Here is a 19,658-nt window from a genome sequence, read left to right as displayed (position 1 = left end):
TGCTTATCATGCTTCATGTTATGCTTGAAAAGATAACTCTGCTTGGATGAAAGGCAACATGTCTTTGACTGGAACAGTCCATTCGTCTATTGATTAAATGCGTTCCCAAATGGTGACAAAATTTTGTGGCAGTATAGTCCTTAACGTTTTTCTTTTTTAGGTTGGCAGTAATGTGTGTTGCTGGCATGTTCTTCATTCCAGTTGCTGGTCTTACTGGTTTCCACATTGTTCTTGTGGCAAGGGGCAGAACTACTAATGAGCAGGTAGAAAACTGATGATTTTGGGGTCTCCCACAAATGCTCTCAAACTATGTGGAGCCTCTCTGGGATATCATATTGCAAATGTATAGCATGTCCTTAACCTGGGTTTGATTGAACCCCAGGGTTGAGTCAGTCAAAGGCTAAGACATGCAGGGCCTTATTTTCATACAGTGACTGAATCTAGGCAAAGTTGCGTTTTAAACCAGGTTTTGGAATGGTTTGCACCCAATTGTCTTCATTCCATTTATTTCAACTAACAGTCCTCTATCTGATGGGAGGAAGTTTGCTCAGTGGAAGGTTGACTCTCACCTAGTATGCGGAAGTACAGTAGATCGACAGGCAGCATGGACTGCGCTGGCATTAAAAAAATAAATAAAAATGATGCCAATAGTATATGATGCAAGGATATGACAATAGATTGGGTTTGTAGACATGAAAACCGCAAAAAAAAAAATGGAACAGTGAAATAAAAGCTTTGATTTGATTTTCCAACATGAAAAACGTCAAAAGACAAAATGAATTCTAATGACTTCGTTTTTCACACTGTTGCATTGCTTTTGTGTGAAGATTCATGTTTTGCTTTTTTCTTTTAAACATGTGATTTTGTGTCCAAATTTTGACGATCAGTTTGTACACTAAACCAGTTCAGGGTGTACCCCGCCTCTTGCCTGTAGTTATCTTGGATAGGCCCCAGCAACCCTGCGACCCTCGTGAGGATAAGCAGTTCAGAAGATGAATGGATAAATTAATTTTGTGCACTCATAAAATACAGGGTGTCATTAAATTTGGTATTATCTGAGATGTAAACATGACAGAAAATACATGGTCAAGGTAAATACAACCATACAGGTTTACTGTTGAACAATATGTATAATGAAAAATTCAACGTTGCGCGCATGTGTAATGATGGAATGGCATCTTTATAATGTTATAAAGATACAAGGACTTCATAATTGTATTGACGGGTCACATCTGTCAGTCACTGCGCAACGCCTTCAATTAGGGGGCTGCCCTACAGTCCGCTTCAGTTATTCGCTGTCGGTCGCAGTTAGTCAACACATGCAGAGATCTAACGCCGAAAGCTGTACTGCATACAAATAGGAAGGATTGTCTCAGGAGTAATTTGTTCGAGGATTCAAGGTAATTATTATATTTTTCGTACCATGCATGCATTTTGAAACGTTGGGAGAAATTAGCCGCAACAGTATTGGCATTATATTTCACAATATTTACGTAAAATAACTGCAAACTGCACGTTTTTTTTTTTTTTACTTTTAACCAAGAATCAAGACTGTTTTACGTACATATCTATAAAGAATGCAGGGATCTAAGCATTTATTCACAAGAATTTTCAGTGGAAAAAGCTCTTTGTTTACATACGGCGGCCGCTAATGTCCTTACTGACTAGCCTCATAGTTCTCAATATTTACATAAAATAAATGTTACCTTCACGTTTTTTTTTTTCGCATTTAACCAAGGATCGAGACTGTTTTACATCCATATCGATAAAGAATTCAGGGATTTAAGCATTTATTCACAACCATTTTCAATGGAAAAAGCTCTTTGTTTACATATGGCGGCTGCTAATGTCCTTACTGACTAGACTCATAGTTCGCAATATTTACGTAAAATAAACGCTACCTGCAGGTTTTTTTTTTTTTTTTTTCCACTTTTAACCAACAATCAAGATTGTTTTACGTCCATATCTACAAAGAATTCAGGGATTTAAGCATTTATTTACATGCGTTCTCAACGGAAAAAGCCCTTTGTCTGTGTTTCCACTCGGTCACCTTTGACGGAGATAGGCTCCCTATGAATCGTCCTCGCGCCCCGTGTCCAGTCAATACATTATGAAGTCTATGAAATATCCAATTTTGATCTGTTTGAAATCATGCTGTCAAAATGAGAAGAAAATTGAACGGCAATTCGCTTAGATATTAGCTTGCTAGCTCATAGCTTATTTGTTTGTTTTGAATTTGGAAAAAAAATACTTTATTTAATTCAGAAGGATTCGATGATTGCACATGTGAAAACCCTGGGGTTCGATACTTTTAGCAAGGTTAAGAACCGCTGACTTGGCTCACGTGGCATTACCCCTATAAATAGTTTAAAATACACCAGTATTCTATCACAATCTATGACTCCAAAACACTTTGAATTCATATATATTATATCTGACACTAATCTTACAGATTTGAGACGTAAAATGAATGAGCAGATGGATTCACGAATGACAGACTGCAAATATAAGGGTGTCGAATGTACTTGTCATGTTGTAATGTCTGTCACTCTGCTGTTGATGCTTACTTGCCTGTTTCCTCAAGGTGACAGGAAAGTTCCGAGGAGGAGTTAACCCTTTTACCAATGGATTTTGGAAGAATGTCACTCAAGTCCTTTGCAGCTCACAGGCACCCAGGTGCATATTACATTTTTAAAAATTTCTTTTCACGCGTTTGTATAACTTCAAGTTTGTCGTTGTGTCAACAAACACAAATAATGAAAAGTGGGAAAGTTAAATTGGAAAAAATGGAAATGACATAAAAGTTGGATGAAATATTAGCAGCTGAAGTAGTAGAAAAGTGGTAATAGAAATTTCTTTTCTCGCTTGCTCTTCAAAGGAGGCAGTTGCACCTCTTCCTTCTCCTCATTCTTTTACCCATTTCCCTGCCTATGTCTTTTTGCTGTCTCATCTTTTGCCTCAGCCTCAAGCTGCTTTCACTTCCAGTTGGAAATTTGGGAATTCATAGCCCCGTTCATCAGTGAAATTAAGCAAATTTGGGGGAACAAGTAAAGGGGAGCCCGCTTGCCCCAGCGGGATCTTTTCGGTCGACTATAAGATGGACTCGATGGAGGGTTGGTCGTCGTTTGAATTTGAAAAGTTCCAATTCCACGTTTCGATTCCGGTTCCATTTGGTTTTTAATAGGCAGGGTAAAAAAAACTGCATAGTTAATATTAATTTCTTACCTTCTCATTTATTTTTTAAATTATATGAACTTTCCATTAATTTTGCTATGAATTTCTCACAGGGCTATTTTCAATTTGTTAATAAATATCAGTCCTTGAACTTGAATATGATGAAGTTTCCTTCCACAGTAGTGCACTTTCACAAAGATATTTATTTTTCAAAAGCTCACAGAGAAAACATTTACACATTATTTTGCCTATGTTTTAGAGTATCTTATGCTGCAGGCGTTTATTGTATTGCATCATTTGTTTTAGGTAGTATTTCTACAAGTTATTTAAGGGCTGAGGTGGGTAGTGTTCTGTCCCATGATCTTAAGTTGACTACTTTTTGATTTTTTTCTACACTGATATGTTGTTCATCCGTCCACAAGATGTCACTATTGTAACTCTGGACTCTACAGTTTTTCTTTGGTTTTGCTATGTGAGCTTGGCTTCCCCTAGTGGTGACTTACTGGAAGCAGCAGGGAAAAAGAACAGTACTTTAGTCACAGGTGTCAAACCGATTCCAGAAAGGGCCTAGTGGGTGCAGGTTTGCTTCCCAACCAATGAAGAGGACACCTTTTCACCATTTAATCTTTTACATGTGTAATCAGTTAAACTGTGTCAGGTGCTGCTTGTTTCAGCAGGAAGTTCATTGGTTAAACTCTTTGCGCGTTATCGGTTGGAACAAAATCCAGCACCCACTAGGCCCTTTCTGGAATCGGTTTGACACCTGTGCTTTAGTTGCAAAGAATCCTTGAGGTGTACAGACGCTGCACACCTCCTCTGCACTACACATTGTTAGGGACCCTTGATAAAACAAACTCTGTAAGTTTGCAGGTTTTAACAGAGGGTCTGGTATCATTTCGGTGTGCTTATTCTGTTACTTTATTGTCAATTATGTGAAGTGAAGCAACACGTTTTTTTTGCTAAACTAAAAAATCCACTTCATTTAATTTGCTCAAAACAGAGCTAGTCTTGATGTGGCTTCTTCTTCGTGGTGTTCGGCAGCTATTTTTTCCAGTCGGCGGTCAGGGCATCGAAACTTGGAATCGAAATAAAAATTTGAACGGTTCCAGGAGAACCAGAGTGTTAGTCGCAGATCCCATCGATGCTCGATGCCCAACCCTAACCCCGGGACAGATGATCGTATGTCTGTCGAATTTGTCGGTGGAGGACGTTGAAGATGCCTATCTGATTGGAGCTCATGGATTCTTAGCTCATTGCGATTTTCGAAAGGCACTGCTGGTGCCCTGGATAAGCCAGGGTTACAAGCATTTAAGTTGGAGAAGTCAAACATAAGCTGTATGTTGGGATTGACCTCCTCTACGGATAGGAGGCCAACTAGGGAGGAAAAATGTCAAGGGAATTTGGATTGATTAGGACACCTGGAACCAAAAAGCAGACAAAACTTTACTCTGCAAGCAAAACATCCTTGTCTTAGGCCTAAAGAGAACACAGTGTTACAGCTCAGAACGTCCCACCACCTTTTTCCTTCCCATACCTTCCCCCCCCCGCCACCATCCCTCAACTCAGGACAGGACAGGCTCGCACGCACACCAACATTAAATGACTTTCACACCTTATGAGTCCTGTCCCAATGTTCCTTTCTCCTACCTCCGGCCCACTGTCTGTAGGGCGTGAGTAAAGAGCATGTGTGCTGATGAGACAGCTGTCCCTGCCCACGTCCTTGTGACAAAACCTTTTTCTGACCCAGTCTTTCACCCTTCATTGTGTCTGTATTTTTCTACATGGCATCTAAGAGCGCTTTCACACTTGCACTGTGTGGTCAGTTTTAAACGGACCAGAGTTTTTTTTCTAAGATAGTCCGCTTCGTTTTGTAAATCTAAATTCGCATCTGAACTCTACTCTGAACCAAACAATTAAACTCTAGTTTGCTAAAAAATCATGGGTCTCACTTTGCTTGTGAATGCAACCTGAGCAGCGCTTTTGTTACTTCATGTGCAACGTTACAGCGTGGAGCTGTGATGCTCCAAGCTGTGACAGTACACGCAAGGCATCCTTAGAAGCGGACGTACAGCACACACACTGTTTAGAATTAACAATGACAAGATGAAAACGAACTGTGGCCAAATGTTTTTGTGGTGTGCTAAGAAGTTGCATTGCAGCGCCAACCGAACAAGCTGCTACTGGAAGCTACTACTGGAAGCCTTAGGCTTGCCTGTTTTGTAAAAAAAAATTTTTTTACTCTTGTATGAGAGAATATGCAATGTTGCTTTAGCCTTTTAAGGTGTTTACGGGGTGATCCTTACACTGCCGAAATTATCTCGTCTTTTAGCACTGTTTTGCTATGAGCTTATGTAGTCATGTGGTAATGAGCCTAGTAACAAGTTATACTTAAGTGCCACTAGGCGGCGACATAGCATTAATTATAAAGACGGGCAATCAGAGGACATGACAGCAAATGCAATGTAGTGTTTTATTGTAGCTCAGACACGAACACTATTCAATAAACGAAAAGAAATTATGATAGGAAAGCCACTCCGTAACAAATGAATTTTGTATCTTGAGGTACCACTGTATTGTAGTGTTCAACTATATACTGCATGTTAATTAAAAATACTACCCTAGTGGATGATTTTGTGTATGACCACTGTGGTCACCCTACAGTAAGGGCGTAGTTTTGCATAGGAACAGTAGTGACATAACTAGTGCTGCAACGATTAATCGATTAGCTCGAGTATTCGATTAGAAAAAATGATTCGAATTAAATCTTGCTGCTTCGAATATTCGTTTAATTAAAGTGGCGTTATAATGGTGTGTTTTTGAAAGTGTTTGCATTTAGTTTTATTGATTTGGGTGGATACAATGCCCTCTAGTCTGCCTCATTTTACATGGCCTAATCCAGCTGCTCCCTGTTAAGACCAACATAAGATAGGTTTATGTTTGTGCTAATGTTTTTTTAATGCGTCGTAATTTAGCTTAAAGGTATATTTAGCCAATTTTTGTGGGAATATGTGTCCAAACCATTTGTTAAGAGCATTGCAAAAAAAAAAAAAACAACAACAAAAATACGTTAGTATTTTATAGCATTTAAGCTAGTGGACTTTTGCTATGTAAGTTAGCCAATTGTTCTTTTGTTGTACATAGATTTTTTTTTTTGTACCGTTAGAGGGTAGTTCATCGATTGATCAACTACTTAAATAATCGATAGCTTTTTTCATTTTTACGTAGGAAACACATCAGCATATGGTGAGAAATGTAGCCCTGACCCCCATTCACCTAATCTGTCTGGTCTTATTAATGTCCCGTCCCCAGCAAAAAACTGTATATGCAGGTTATGCTGTTATAGCGTCCCTACCTATGTTAAGACCAAACTTACGCCCTAACGCTACAATATCCATAATACCTAAAAGCTCAAGTTTACCTGTTTCAAATTTTAAGTACCTGGAGGTGGGGCTCGAAGGCAAGCGTCCGGTGGCCGGGCCTGTCCCCATGGGGCCCGGCCGGGCTCAGCCCGAAAAGGCAACGTGGGTTCCCCTTCCCATGGGCTCACCACCTGTGAGAGGGGCCAAAGGGGTCGGGTGCGTAGGGAGTTGGGCGGCAGCCAAAGGCGGGGGCCTTGGCGGTCCGACCCCCAGCTGCTGAAGCTAACTCTTGGGACATGGAATGTCACCTCTCTGGCGGGGAAAGAGCCTGAGCTGGTGTGTGAGGCAGAGAAGTTCCGACTAGATATAGTCGGACTCTCCTCCACACACAGCTTGGGTTCTGGTACCAATCCTCTCGAGAGGGGTTGGACTCTCTTCCACTCTGGAGTTGCCCATGGTGAGAGGCGCCGGGCAGGTGTGGGCATACTTATTGCCCCCCGGCTTGGCGCCTGTACGTTGGGGTTTACCCCGGTAGACGAGAGGGTAGCCTCCCTCCGCCTTCGGGTGGGGGGACGGGTTCTAACTGTTGTTTGCGCTTATGCACCGAACAGCAGTTCAGAATACCCACCCTTTTTGGAGTCCTTGGAGGGTGTGCTAGAGAGCGCCCCCTCTGGGGACTCCCTTGTGCTACTGGGGGACTTCAACGCTCACGTGGGCAATAACAGTGAGACCTGGAGGGGCGTGATTGGGAGGAACGGCCCCCCCGATCAGAACCCGAGTGGTGTTCTGTTATTGGACTTCTGTGCTCGTCACGGTTTGTCTATAACGAACACCATGTTCAAACATAGGGGTGTCCATATGTGCACTTGGCACCAGGACACCCTAGGCCGCAGTTCGATGATCGACTTCGTAATCGTGTCATCGGACTTGCGGCCGCATGTTTTGGACACTCGAGTGAAGAGAGGGGCGGAGCTGTCAACTGATCACCACCTGGTGGTGTGTTGGCTCCGATGGCGGGGAAGATGCTGGCCAGACCTGGCAGGCCCAAACGTATTGTGAGGGTCTGCTGGGAACGTCTGGCAGAATCCCCTGTCAGAAAGAGTTTCAACACCCACCTCCGGCAGAACTTCTCCCTTGTCCCGGGGGAGGTGGGGGACATTGAGTCCGAGTGGGCCATGTTCCGCACCTCCATTGTTGAGGCGGCCGATCAGAGCTGTGGCCGTAAGGTGGTTGGTGCCTGTCGTGGCGGCAATCCCCGAACCCGCTGGTGGACACCAGCGGTAAGGGATGCCGTCAAGCCGAAGATGGAGGCCTATCGGGCCTTTTTGGCCTGTGGGACTCCGGAGGCAGCTGACAGGTACCGGCTGGCCAAGCGGACTCGGACATGGGAGGAGTTCGGTGAGGCCATGGAAAACGACTTCCGGACGGCTTCGAGGAAATTCTGGTCCACCATCCGGCGTCTGAGGAGAGGAAAGCAGTGCACTATTAACACTGTGTATAGTGAAGATGGTGTACTGCTGACCTCGACTCGGGACGTCGTGAGTCGGTGGAGAGAATACTTCGAAGCCCTCCTCAATTCCACCGACACACCTTCCTTTGAGGAAGCAGAGTCTGGGGACTCTGAGGTGGGCTGGCTCTTCGATCTCTGGGGTTGAAGTCACTGAGGCGGTTGGTAAGCTCCTCGGTGGCAAGGCCCTGGGGGTGGATGAGATCCGCCCGGAGTTCCTAAAGGCTCTGGATGTTGTAGGGCTGTCATGGCTGACACGCCTCTACAACATCGCGTGGACATCGGGGACAGTGCCTCTTGATTGGCAGACCGGGGTGGTGGTTTTGAAAAGGGGGACCGGAGGGTGTGTTCCAATTATAGAGGAATTACACTCCTAAGCCTCCCCGGTAAAGTCTATTCAGGGGTGCTGGAGAGGAGGGTCCGTCGGGAAGTCGAATCTCGGATTCAGGAGGAGCAGTGTGGTTTTCGTCCAGGCCGTGGAACAGTGGATCAGCTCTACACCCTCAGCAGGGTCCTTGAGGGTGCATGGGAGTTCGCCCAACCAGTCTACATGTGTTTTGTGGATTTGGAGAAGGCGTTCGACCGTGTGCCTAGGGGAATCCTGTGGAGGGTGCTCCGGGAGTACGGGGTACCGAGCCCCTTGGTAAGGGCTGTTCGGTCCCTTTACGACCGGTGTCAGAGTCTGGTCCGCATTGTCGGTGGTAAGTCGAATTCGTTCCCAGTGAGGATTGGACTCCGCCAAGGCTGCCCTTTGTCACCGATTTTGTTCATAATTTTAATGGACAGAATTTCTAGGCGCAGCCGAAGCGTTGAGGGGGTCCGGTTTGGTGACCTCAGCATTGAATCTCTGCTTTTTGCAGATGATTTAGTGCTGTTGGCTTCATCAAGCCGTGACCTCCAACTCTCACTGGAGCGGTTCGCAGCTGAGTGTGAAGCGGTTGGGATGAAGATCAGCACCTCCAAATCCGAGACCATGGTCCTCAGTCGGAAAAGGGTGGAGTGCCCTCTCCGGGTCGGGGATGAGATCCTGCCCCAAGTGGAGGAGTTCAAGTATCTTGGGGTCTTGTTCACGAGTGATGGTAGGAGGGAGCGGGAGATCGACAGGCGAATCGGTGCGGCGTCTGCAGTAATGCGGACTCTGCACCGGTCCGTAGTGGTGAAGAAGGAGCTGAGCCGAAAGGCAAAGCTCTCGATTTACCAGTTGATCTACGTTCCTACCCTCACCTATGGTCACGAGCTTTGGGTCGTGACCGAAAGAACAAGATCCCGGATACAAGCGGCCGAAATGAGTTTCCTCCGCAGGGTGTCCGGGCTCTCCCTTAGAGATAGGGTGAGAAGCTCGGTCATCCGGGAGGGACTCGGCGTCGAGCCGCTACTCCTCCGCGTAGAGAGGAGCCAGCTGAGGTGGCTCGGCCATCTGGTTCGGATGCCTCCCGGACGCCTCCCTGGCGAGGTGTTCCAGGCATGTCCCACCGGCGGGAGGCCCCGGGGACGACCCAGGACACGCTGGAGACACTATGTCTCTCGGCTGGCCTGGGAACGCCTTGGGATCCCGCCGGAGGAGCTGGTTGAAGTGGCTGGGGAGAGGGAATTTTGGGCTTCCCTGTTAAAGTTGCTGCCCCCGCGACCCGACCCCGGAACAAGCGGAAGATAATGGATGGATGGATGGAAATTTTAAGTAAATAGTTAACGAAAACTTAGTCTTTGGTGTCATCTGCAGATATTTGGATAGGAAGAAGTATGTACATCGAGTATGTGTGCAGCCTCCATTTCTACAGCCAAAACTGACTGACACCCAGCTAACCACGAAGATCATGGACAATGGTTTACGAGGAGATCTACATCGGGTGAGATGAGATCTTTAACGCTACGTAAAATGGCTTACAGTCAAGTGTTTCAATATATAGTATATTATCTATTTTGTCCCTTCTGGTAAACAGGTGGCCACCAGTCAGACCTCTCAAAACTAGAAATGTTCCTTATTTGCCACTTTACTGTATATACGAGTGTGTATTAGAAGTGTATATATACTGTATTTCACGGACGCAGGATACATTTTTTCCCATAATACAGACAATGAGACAAGCAGGTATTGTTTAATATGCTTGGCAATCTGTTGCATATTATAGATGTTGAATTGTAGCAACATGCTAGAGTTTTCTTGAATGCAGGCGCACATAACAGAAGCAACAAGAGAGTATGGAATATCACTGCTGGCCAAAATTATCAGCATCCCTGCAATTCTGTCAGATAATTCTCAATTTCTCCCAGAAAATGATTGCTATTACAAATGCTTTGGTAGTAATATCTTCATTTATTTTGCTTGCAATGAAAAAACACAAAAAAGAAAGAAAAGACCAATTAAATCGTTATCATTTTGCACAAGACTCCAAAAAATGGTCTGGACAAAAGTATTGGCACCCTCAGCCTTTGTAGACTTTGTAGAACAACCTTTAGATGAAATAACTGCGAACAACTGCTTCTGGTATCCATCAATGAGTTTCTCACAATACTCTGCTGGAATTTTAGACCATTCTTCTTGGGCCACCTGCTCGAAGTCACTGAGATTCGAAGGGTGCCTTCTTCAAACTGCCATTTTCAGATCTCTCCACAGGTTATCAATGGGATTCAGGTCTGGACTCATTGCTTGCCACTTTAGAAGCTTTCTCTCAAACCTTTTCTAGTGCTTTTTTTTTTTGGGGTGTTTTGGGCCATTGTCCTGCTGGAAGACCCATGACCTTTGAGGGAGACCCAGCTTTTTCACACTGAACCCTACATTATGCTACAAAATTTGTTGGAAGTCTTCAGACTTCATAATCCCATGGCAGTCCAGTGCTAGAGGCAGCAAAGCCAAAAATTCAGGGAACCTCCGCCATGTTTAACTGTGAGGACCGCGTTCTTTTCTTTGAAGGCCTTGTTTTTTCCTGTTAATCTTATGTTAATGCCTTTTCCCTAAAAGCTCTTTTTTTGTCTCATCTGACCAGAGAACATTCTTCCAAAATGTTTTTGGCTTTCTCAGGTAAGTTTTGGCGAACTCCAGCCTGGCTTTTTTTATATCTCTGGGTCAGAAGTTGGGTTTTCCCGGGTATCCTACTATAGAGTCCCTTTTCATTCAGATGCCAACAGATAATACTGGTTGACACTGTTGTACCCTCGGACTACGGGACAGTTTGAACTTGTTTGGATGTTTGTCGCGGTTCTTTATCCACCTTCCGCACAATCCCTCGTTAATATCTCTCGTCAATTTTTCTTTTCCGACCACATCTAGGGAGATTAGCCACAGTGCCATGGGCTTTGCACTTATTGATGACACTGCGCACGATAGACACAAGAACATTCAGGTTTTTGGAGATGGACTTGTAGCCTTGAGGTTGCCCATGCTTCCTCAAAATTTTGCTTCTCAAGTCCTCAGACAGTTCTTTAGTCTTCTTTCTTTTCTTTATGCTCAATGTGGTACACACGAGGACACAAGACAGACGTTGAGTCAACTTTAATCCATTTTAACTGGCTGCAAGTGTTATTTAGTTATTGTCACCACTCACCACCTGCACAGGTAAGTAACAGGTGCTGTTAATTACACAAATTAGAGAAGCATCACTTGATTTTTCAATGGGTGCCAATCAGGGGTCGCGTTAACCGAATATTTTCCGTCGTTGACCGATTTTTTAAAACGGTGACGGAAAAAACTGAAGTCCATCCGTCATTTTGACTGGTTGCAATTCACACCCCAGACGACAGGGTGGCGAGTGAGCATATTAATTAGCTATTGTCTCTCTTGATGCATGACGTCGTTGGCCTTACTCTGAAAAATGTCAAGGCAACTGAGTGTCCGAAGTTTCTTCAAAAAGCCCCAAAACGACGATGGTGTTGATAAAAGAGGTGAAAAAACAGGGACTGCACAAGCAGGCACGCAATTCAAGTCCATGCGCACCAGGAGGAAAGTGTAAGACTACGTTCAGGCCACAGCAGGTGAACTGTTAATTTCATTGTTCCATATGCTACATATGGTAGGCTACCTAACTACTGGGGCCACAGTCAGCTGTTTTTGTCACTGCGGAGAAAAAGTTACATATTCATCTGCTTGATGTGTGATGGCACGGTGTGGATTCTCTGTTGAGCTTGTTCGGACAGAATGTTAATTTAAAATGAATGAAAACTAAATACTGTAACGAATCGAGTTATAATGTGGCAGGGGTGTTAGCATGTGTTCCTGAATGCACCGCATGAGGGGTGAGGGAGGTGCGGGAGAGCGAGGGATGTGCCTTCCGTGTTTACGTTTGTTCTGGCTGTGCGTTGGCTGCGGCAGACAGCAGTCGTGTTGTTCAATAAGTTTCCACAAATAAAGAATTGCAATCTGATTCAACGGTTGACTATTATCAACGTTACGATACTATTGAATATGTTGAAGCGGTATGCAATGTTAAGAGTCTTGTTAGCTGTAGGCGCACTATCGTATTCCCCTCACTATCCACTCGCGGGGGCCTGCGCTTGTCAGTGACGTACCTTATTCTCGCTATATGATTATACAACTTTAACATTTGTTAATAATACGCTCTGTGTGTAGTATCATCCATCGCTTTTCCTTTTTAAATGGGCACTTATAAGCGAACGCAAGAAGTAACAACGGGAACATTTTTAAACAGGCATTTCACGGGAGAGCATTTCGACTCTTCGGCCAATCATATAGCGAGAGCGAGTGGATAGTGAGGGGACCGCGCGCGGCTCTTAAGTGTCTCTGTCACGTGACTGTCGTAGCCGGTAACGCGCTCGGCCAAATGGACACACAAGTACGGAAGGTGAATTATGCCAAACAAAGGGTCACCACAATGTCATTATCATCATTTTAAAAATTTAAGTGACGGGTAAAAATAGATTATGACCGGATTTTTATGTCCCTGTCAGTCAAAATGACAGACAACGAAAAAGTCTAGCGCAACCTCTGGTGCCAATACTTTTGTCCGGCCCATTTATGGAGTTTTGTGTAAAATAATGATTTAATTTTTTTCCCCATTCTCTTTTGTGTTTTTTTGTAGGCAAAATAAATGAAGATATTACGACCAAAGCATTTGTAATTGCAATCATTTTCTGGGAGAGATCGAGTATTATATGACAGAATTGCAGGGGTGCAAATACTTTTGGCCAGCAGTGTACATTCCTAAAGATTCTTAGTGTTAAGTGTTACTCCTAGTGGTCAAATGAACTTTTTCTTTACCACTACTTTCGCGGTGAGTCACTCTGTCAGCATGTAACATCAGCCATGACTTTTTTTTGTTTTTGAGGAAGTCAAGAGGTGGCAAAACAGTCATTAAAATTGGAAGGCCCCTTTAATGTCACTGCTCGTTTAAATCAATATGGAGCATCTGCAGATAGAACCCAGCTTGATGACATTGTAATTCACGATAGATATGACAGGATTTTACTATTAAGCGGATTGGGAAAAGAAATATGGTTCCACTCTTAATAGGTATACAATTTCATTTGAATTTTATTCCTATTGATGTGTTTATATGGCACAGTTTGGGTTTCCATTCTTATTATAATTGGAATATTTAGCTACATGTAACCCAACCCACTGATTTACCCACTTTTATTCTTGATGACATAAGGCATATTGTGTGTTGACTCATTCCAGTCTAAATCAAGTCTGGATATGCAAGAGAGCCAATCATGTGATGCTGAACCACCTCCTCCAAAACCGGAACTCCGCTACCCTGGAATCATCAGAGGAAGCACACAAGGTAAAATGAAATGATCACTTTAAATTATATCGCGTAGTAGTGTTTTGGAGGCAAATTTTGAAATTTTGCCTATGACTATTGAACAAACATTTTTAGTAAAAGTGTAAACTAGACAAAATTAGTTTTCATCAACAAAAAACAGATTGAGACAAACACATTATCGTCCAAAAGAAAAGATGAAAATTAAACGGGCTGCCGAAAATAACACTGGTCACTCATTTCTTGCATACAGGGCTCTTTTGTCTGCCCACACAAACACTCTCTTATGCACTCATTCGTATTTTCCATGTATTTTGTTGTTGTTTACACTGTGGTTGTATTATCTTAATTTTATTTATTTTTTTATTATTAATTTTACGAAAACAATAGAAGCAGGCATGTCTATGATTATCGATTAGCATGTTAGCAAAAATACTATTTCCCTGCATTATGTGGCATTTTATGAGGAGAAGCTGGCTCCATGGTGGTCAATGGTCACCCAGCCTCTGACCCCCACGGTGCAACTCCCCTCTGTTTATTAGAAGTCACACGGTCACACCCGCATACAAAGAAGGCTGTGTGTGTGGGTTGTCCACAGGTGAACACAATGATCAAATTACAATGAGCCAAAATGGCTGCCCATCGCTCAACAAGTTGTATCTCAAACATTAAAACATGACACCATAAATGGATGCTTTTACAATACGAATTTGAAGAAGAGATCATTAACAATCATGCCCATCCCCTTTATTCTTTGGTTACAAATGCTCTTTTCTCTGTTTCTCTGCAGATTACAATCTACTAAACAAGACACCTCCTACCCCAACTATGTATAAATACAGACCGAACTGTAGTCCTGGAAAGAACCACACTCCACTAACCCATGCTTATGCAAATCAGGTAATACACACACATGCGGTGTACGCTGAAAAGACATCCATAAAAAATGAGAAATCAATATGAAAATATTAATACATTGGAAAAAACACAAATATTCATTTTCCTGATGTGTAATACAGAAGAAAAATGTAAATATATGTCAGTAGGCCACCATTATTGTGGCCAGACATTTTATCAAATGATGACCTCTGTGGAATTGGCCCCCCATGAGATGCAAATTTATAGAAAAACTTGTTTGTGCTCGTTTGTCTATTGATTTTAATATATTGATCATTCTTTTATAGGTCAATCCGTGGTCAACAAGCCCCCATTTTGATTAAAAATTATGTCAATCGTTTGTGCTGTAAAAAATTTCATTAGCGTTGCTATCATTTTTGAGATATCGATGTATCCATTTCGAGTGCTGACATGAATCGCAGCACCTGCAAAATCGTAGCATAAACAAATGGCACCATTTTGGGCCATTTTTGCAATAAATGGGGGGGCTTCTTGATGTTGGTGAGCTGTTCCATTTTTCCTGCACACATGACGTTGTGTGTTACTCCCAAATAATTCAACTTTGGTGTCCACAAAATATTTTGCCAAAACATCTGTGGCGTGTCCAAGTGCCTTTTTGCAAACATTAAACGAGCAACAATGTTTTTTTTTTTTTTTGTTTGTTTTTTTTTTACAGCGGTGGCTTCCTCTGTGGAGTCATCTCACGAACACCATTCATGGCCATAGTTTTACATATAGTTGAGGTGCTCACAGAGATATTGGACTGTGCCAGTGAGTTCTACGTAGTTAGCAGACACTCAAGGGTTCTTTTTTACCTTTCTGAATATTCAGCGCTGAACTCTTGGCTTCATCTTTGGTGGATGGCCACTCCTTGGGAGAGAAGCAACAGTGCTCAGTGCAATGGAGTGCTCTCTCCATTTGTTGACAACTTCTGACTGTCGACTGATGAACATCCAGACTTTTTGAGATGATTTGTATAAAGCTGGAAAAGTATAGAAAACCAACAATCCTTGATCGCGGTTCTTCAGACAGCTCTTTTGACCGAGCCATGATGCACATTAGAAAATGCTTCTCATCAAGACAATTTTTACCAGGTGTGTTTTTTATTGTGGGCAGGGCAGCTTTAAACCACTCATCAGTTATTGGTCACACACCTGACTTAAATTGGTTTCAATCGCTCTTTAAGTCACCTTAGACAGTGGGTTCACTTACTTATTTTCCCCCTTCTGTCATTGTTTGCATGCTTTCCTCATTAAATTATGAAAACCTATAGAAGTTTGGGTGGTTTTAGTTAAAGCAGAAACTGTTTTTACATCTGTGGGATTTTGACAAAGATCAGATCACATTTGATGTTGATTTTATACAGAAATGTGAGAAATTCCAAAAGGTTCAGATACTTTTTCATACCACTGTATAAAAGAATTGTTAATAGCTGTAACATGACAGCAGCACAAACAAAAAATTTAACAGGCAAACGCAGCATGAACAAATGACATCATTTTTCTATAAATTTGCGTTAAATGAGGGGCCAACTTCACAGACGTTAAATGTTTGTATTATTGTTGAAATGGTTTCTTTACTATCCTTTGCTTTCTGTTCTCCCCCCCTCTAGTTAAATCGAGCGGAGAGGGACTTTACCAGTAGGGATTCCTCTTCCTCCACCTCCTCTCTTGTTCAATCCAGCCATCAACCCGGTTTCCGCTCACAACCTTGCCTAGACTTAAGGGACACTACTGATAGAGTTGGCGGAGTAGCAGGAAGGGAGCGAAAAGAGGGTGTGGAAACAGGAGGCATCCCTGTCTATTCTTCCACAGGGTGCTCCTATCCCTCATTTTCTGATCCCGCCGTCCTGTCGGGAGACGCTTCGCAATCCTCAGATGTCGCTGCCCGTTTCTCTGAAACAACCACTACCTCAAGCAGCTTCAAGAGCTTAGCAAATCATACTCCTCCGCCTCACCACCTAGCACCTAACGGAAGCCTGTCGTACGACAGCTTAATGGCCGGAGGTGATGGTTTTGACAAAGGGGATTCGGCGGGATCCAAAATTCCCGAGGCATTACCAGCGGACGGTGGCTACGTCTCCCCCTACCCTCCTTCGAAAGCTGTTGAAATTCATTCCCAGTCTCCCCAGCGCCATCACCCTCTACTACATCGGTCAGCCTCTTCCACATCCTCCTCTCCTCCTGAGAGGGAGCATCTGTTGGTGGAACTGCAGCGAAGCAATCACCCTTTGCCTTTCTGTCAGACTTCAGTACCACCCCCTTCCTCTTCTCAGCATCCAGCGCACCATCACCACCACCATCATCATCATCATCATCGTCACCATCACTCGCATCATCACCACCATTCCTCCTCTTCCTCCCAACCTTCTCGTTTCATTGTGCCTCAGTCGCACCACCATCCTTACCCACACCGCACGTACTCCACAGATACCCCTTTGGGCTTGTCATCATCTTCCACAAACCACCCCTCTCACTCCCCGCACCATCCGCCTCTTGGTAAATCGCTGTCCTACTCAAGCGCCGCAGCGGCCGAAATGCAGTACCAGCTCATACGAAAGGCGTCCTCAGCGGCCGGAGCAAATGCAGCAGGGGTTGCGGGAGGAATGCAAGCACCAAAGTGAGTAGCCGTGCTGCATAATGTCACAACTTTTTCAATCCTGACGTGGATTAACTGTTCTGTCTCTCTTCTCTTCCTGACAGATTTCCGGTGAGTTTATTTTATTCTACTTTCTGTGTTTTGTTGTATGAGGGTTGGTTATTATTCTTAAGCAATGTCTGTCCCCAATTTTTAGACCGGGGGTCAGCAATCCGCGGCTCTAGAGCCGCATGCTTCTTTACCACTGCCCTAAGGCTCCCTGGAGCTTTTTCAAAAATGTGTGAAAATGGAAGAAATGAGGCAGGGAAATATATATTTTGTTTTATTATGGTTTCTGTAGGAGGACAAACATGACACAAACATTTAACATATACATTTTTTTTCAAAAGACAAAAAAAAAAAATCCGCAAAACGTCTGTCAAAACTTTTAATATTGATGTCCCACTGACAACCGAACATGCTCGACGAACCATTTAGAAGCTTGATAATATTTATTGAACTTGTTAGGAAAAATATTCAACAGAAAAAAATAAGACTAGTAAAATAATAAGTTTTATATTTGATTATATTATTATATTTGACAGAAACATCAGGTATGGTCATAGGCATTTTTCCCCTATACACATACTCAGTACTTAATTTGTAAATCATGTCAGAACGCACTGTACATATGACAACGCAGGGATGACGAGACAGGCACAGGTCCCGGAACATACACAGAAATTGGTGCTAAAAACAAAACACAAATGCCCACTTGCCATGCCGTGGGACTTTGCTTTTTTTCTTTCTTTTCTTTGTGCTTTTCTGACTTGTTTTGAACCATCTTCCTTCTTTTTGAAAAAATATAGTAAATGCACATATCTATTTGGCATGTTGAAATACCGTTTGATTCTGGCTGCATGCTTCCCGTTTTTTTTTTTTTTTTTTTTTTTTTTTTTTTTTTTTGTGAGGCGCGTGACTTGTTGGTCCAGCTTTTCAGTGCATCAACAAATCTCAGACTCTTTCAAATGACGTTAAATTTTTATAAACAACATGCAATTTTTGGGATTTGTTCTGTAAAGGAATTTTTGCATATTGTTTTATACTGTAATGTCCGTAACTAAGTTTAATATTCTGATATGTTTTCCGAGGCAGCCTGAAGTACACACAACGTCACTGTTGTTTTGGTCACGTGATGCGGGAGTGAGATAGAGAGGCACAGCCAGCCGAGAGCCACAAGTTGTGTTCGTGCTGTTAGCTCCATGTGTTAATAAAGAAACAAAGTTGTCACCACATCGTGTGTTCGATACCTTTGTCAACAAAAAGCTCAAAACAAGACACTTTGCACGGTTCCTTTAAGAGACGCTGGGACTGGAGAGCAGTGAGTAGTAGGAAGCGAAGGGGACACGGGCGAGAAGCAAAAGTTCGTGGTCGAATATGGCGGCAGTCCGCTGTTATTTTATTTGTTTTCTTAGTGTTGGCACAATAAAGTGGAAAAAGCCATCAATGACTCTTCTTTCCCCCCATTCGGAGCTATTACGATACATTTTTTAAAACAGTTTTTATATTATTATTTTTTATACACGAGAGGTGCCGGATCTGCCCAGATAAGTCCCTGAACACAGGAAGGCCAAAATCAAGAGGTGGCGGATCTTGTTCCGGCCAGATCTGGCACAAATTAATCCCTACACATACTATAGTAAAAACACGTTGTATACAGTAGACCAACAGTGCAAAATAGTGAATATATATATATATATATATATATATATATATATATATATATGTATATATATGTATACATACACTGCTGGCCAAAAGTATTGGAACCCCTGCAATTCTGTCAGATAATGCTCAATTTCTCCCAGAAAATAATTGCAATTCCAAATGCTTTGGTAGTAATATCTTCATTAATTTAGCTTGCAATGAAAAAACACAAAAGAACATGGAAAAAAAAAAGAAAACATTATCATTTTACACAAAACTCCAAAAATGGACCAGACAAAAGTATTGGCACCCTTTGAAAAATCATTTGATGCTTCTATAATTTGTGTAATTAACAGCACTTGTTACTTACTTGTGGCACATAACAGGTGGTGGCAATAACTAAATCACACTTGCGGCCAGTTAAATTGGATTAAAGTTGACCCAACCTCTGTCATATGTCCTTGTTTGTACCACATTGAGCATGGAGAAAAGCAAGAAGACCAATGAACCCCCTGAGGACTTGAGAAGCAAAATTGTGAGGATGCATGTGCAATCTCAAGGCTACAAGTGCATCTCCAAAGATCTAGATGTGGACGGTAAAGAAAAATTGACGACTGATTTCAACGAAAGATTGTGCGGATGGTGGATAAAAAACCTCGACTAACATCCAAACAAGTTCAAGCTGTGCCCCATTCCGAGGGTACAACAGTGTCATACGTA

At 42.9% G+C, this 19,658-nt stretch overlaps 1 protein-coding gene across 1 annotated transcript in view; it reads left to right on the top strand.

The window, feature by feature from the left end:
• The window catches only part of LOC130920946 (palmitoyltransferase ZDHHC5-A-like), a 43,836-nt gene extending 25,706 nt beyond the window's left edge, over positions 1–18,130 (top strand). The window contains exons 6-12 of the mRNA XM_057844509.1: positions 161–263; positions 2,585–2,676; positions 9,761–9,887; positions 13,673–13,778; positions 14,548–14,657; positions 16,267–17,273; positions 17,357–18,130. Coding sequence (XP_057700492.1) covers positions 161–263; positions 2,585–2,676; positions 9,761–9,887; positions 13,673–13,778; positions 14,548–14,657; positions 16,267–17,273; positions 17,357–17,606 — 1,795 coding nt within the window. The 3' untranslated portion in view covers positions 17,607–18,130. The remainder of the gene's footprint in view (positions 1–160; positions 264–2,584; positions 2,677–9,760; positions 9,888–13,672; positions 13,779–14,547; positions 14,658–16,266; positions 17,274–17,356) is intronic.
• Positions 18,131–19,658: the final 1,528 nt, after the last annotated feature.

The sequence above is a fragment of the Corythoichthys intestinalis genome, chromosome 8 (assembly GCF_030265065.1).
Source record: "Corythoichthys intestinalis isolate RoL2023-P3 chromosome 8, ASM3026506v1, whole genome shotgun sequence".
NCBI classification, from domain to species: Eukaryota; Metazoa; Chordata; class Actinopteri; order Syngnathiformes; family Syngnathidae; genus Corythoichthys; species Corythoichthys intestinalis.
This window is presented reverse-complemented; position numbering and strand designations above follow the sequence as displayed.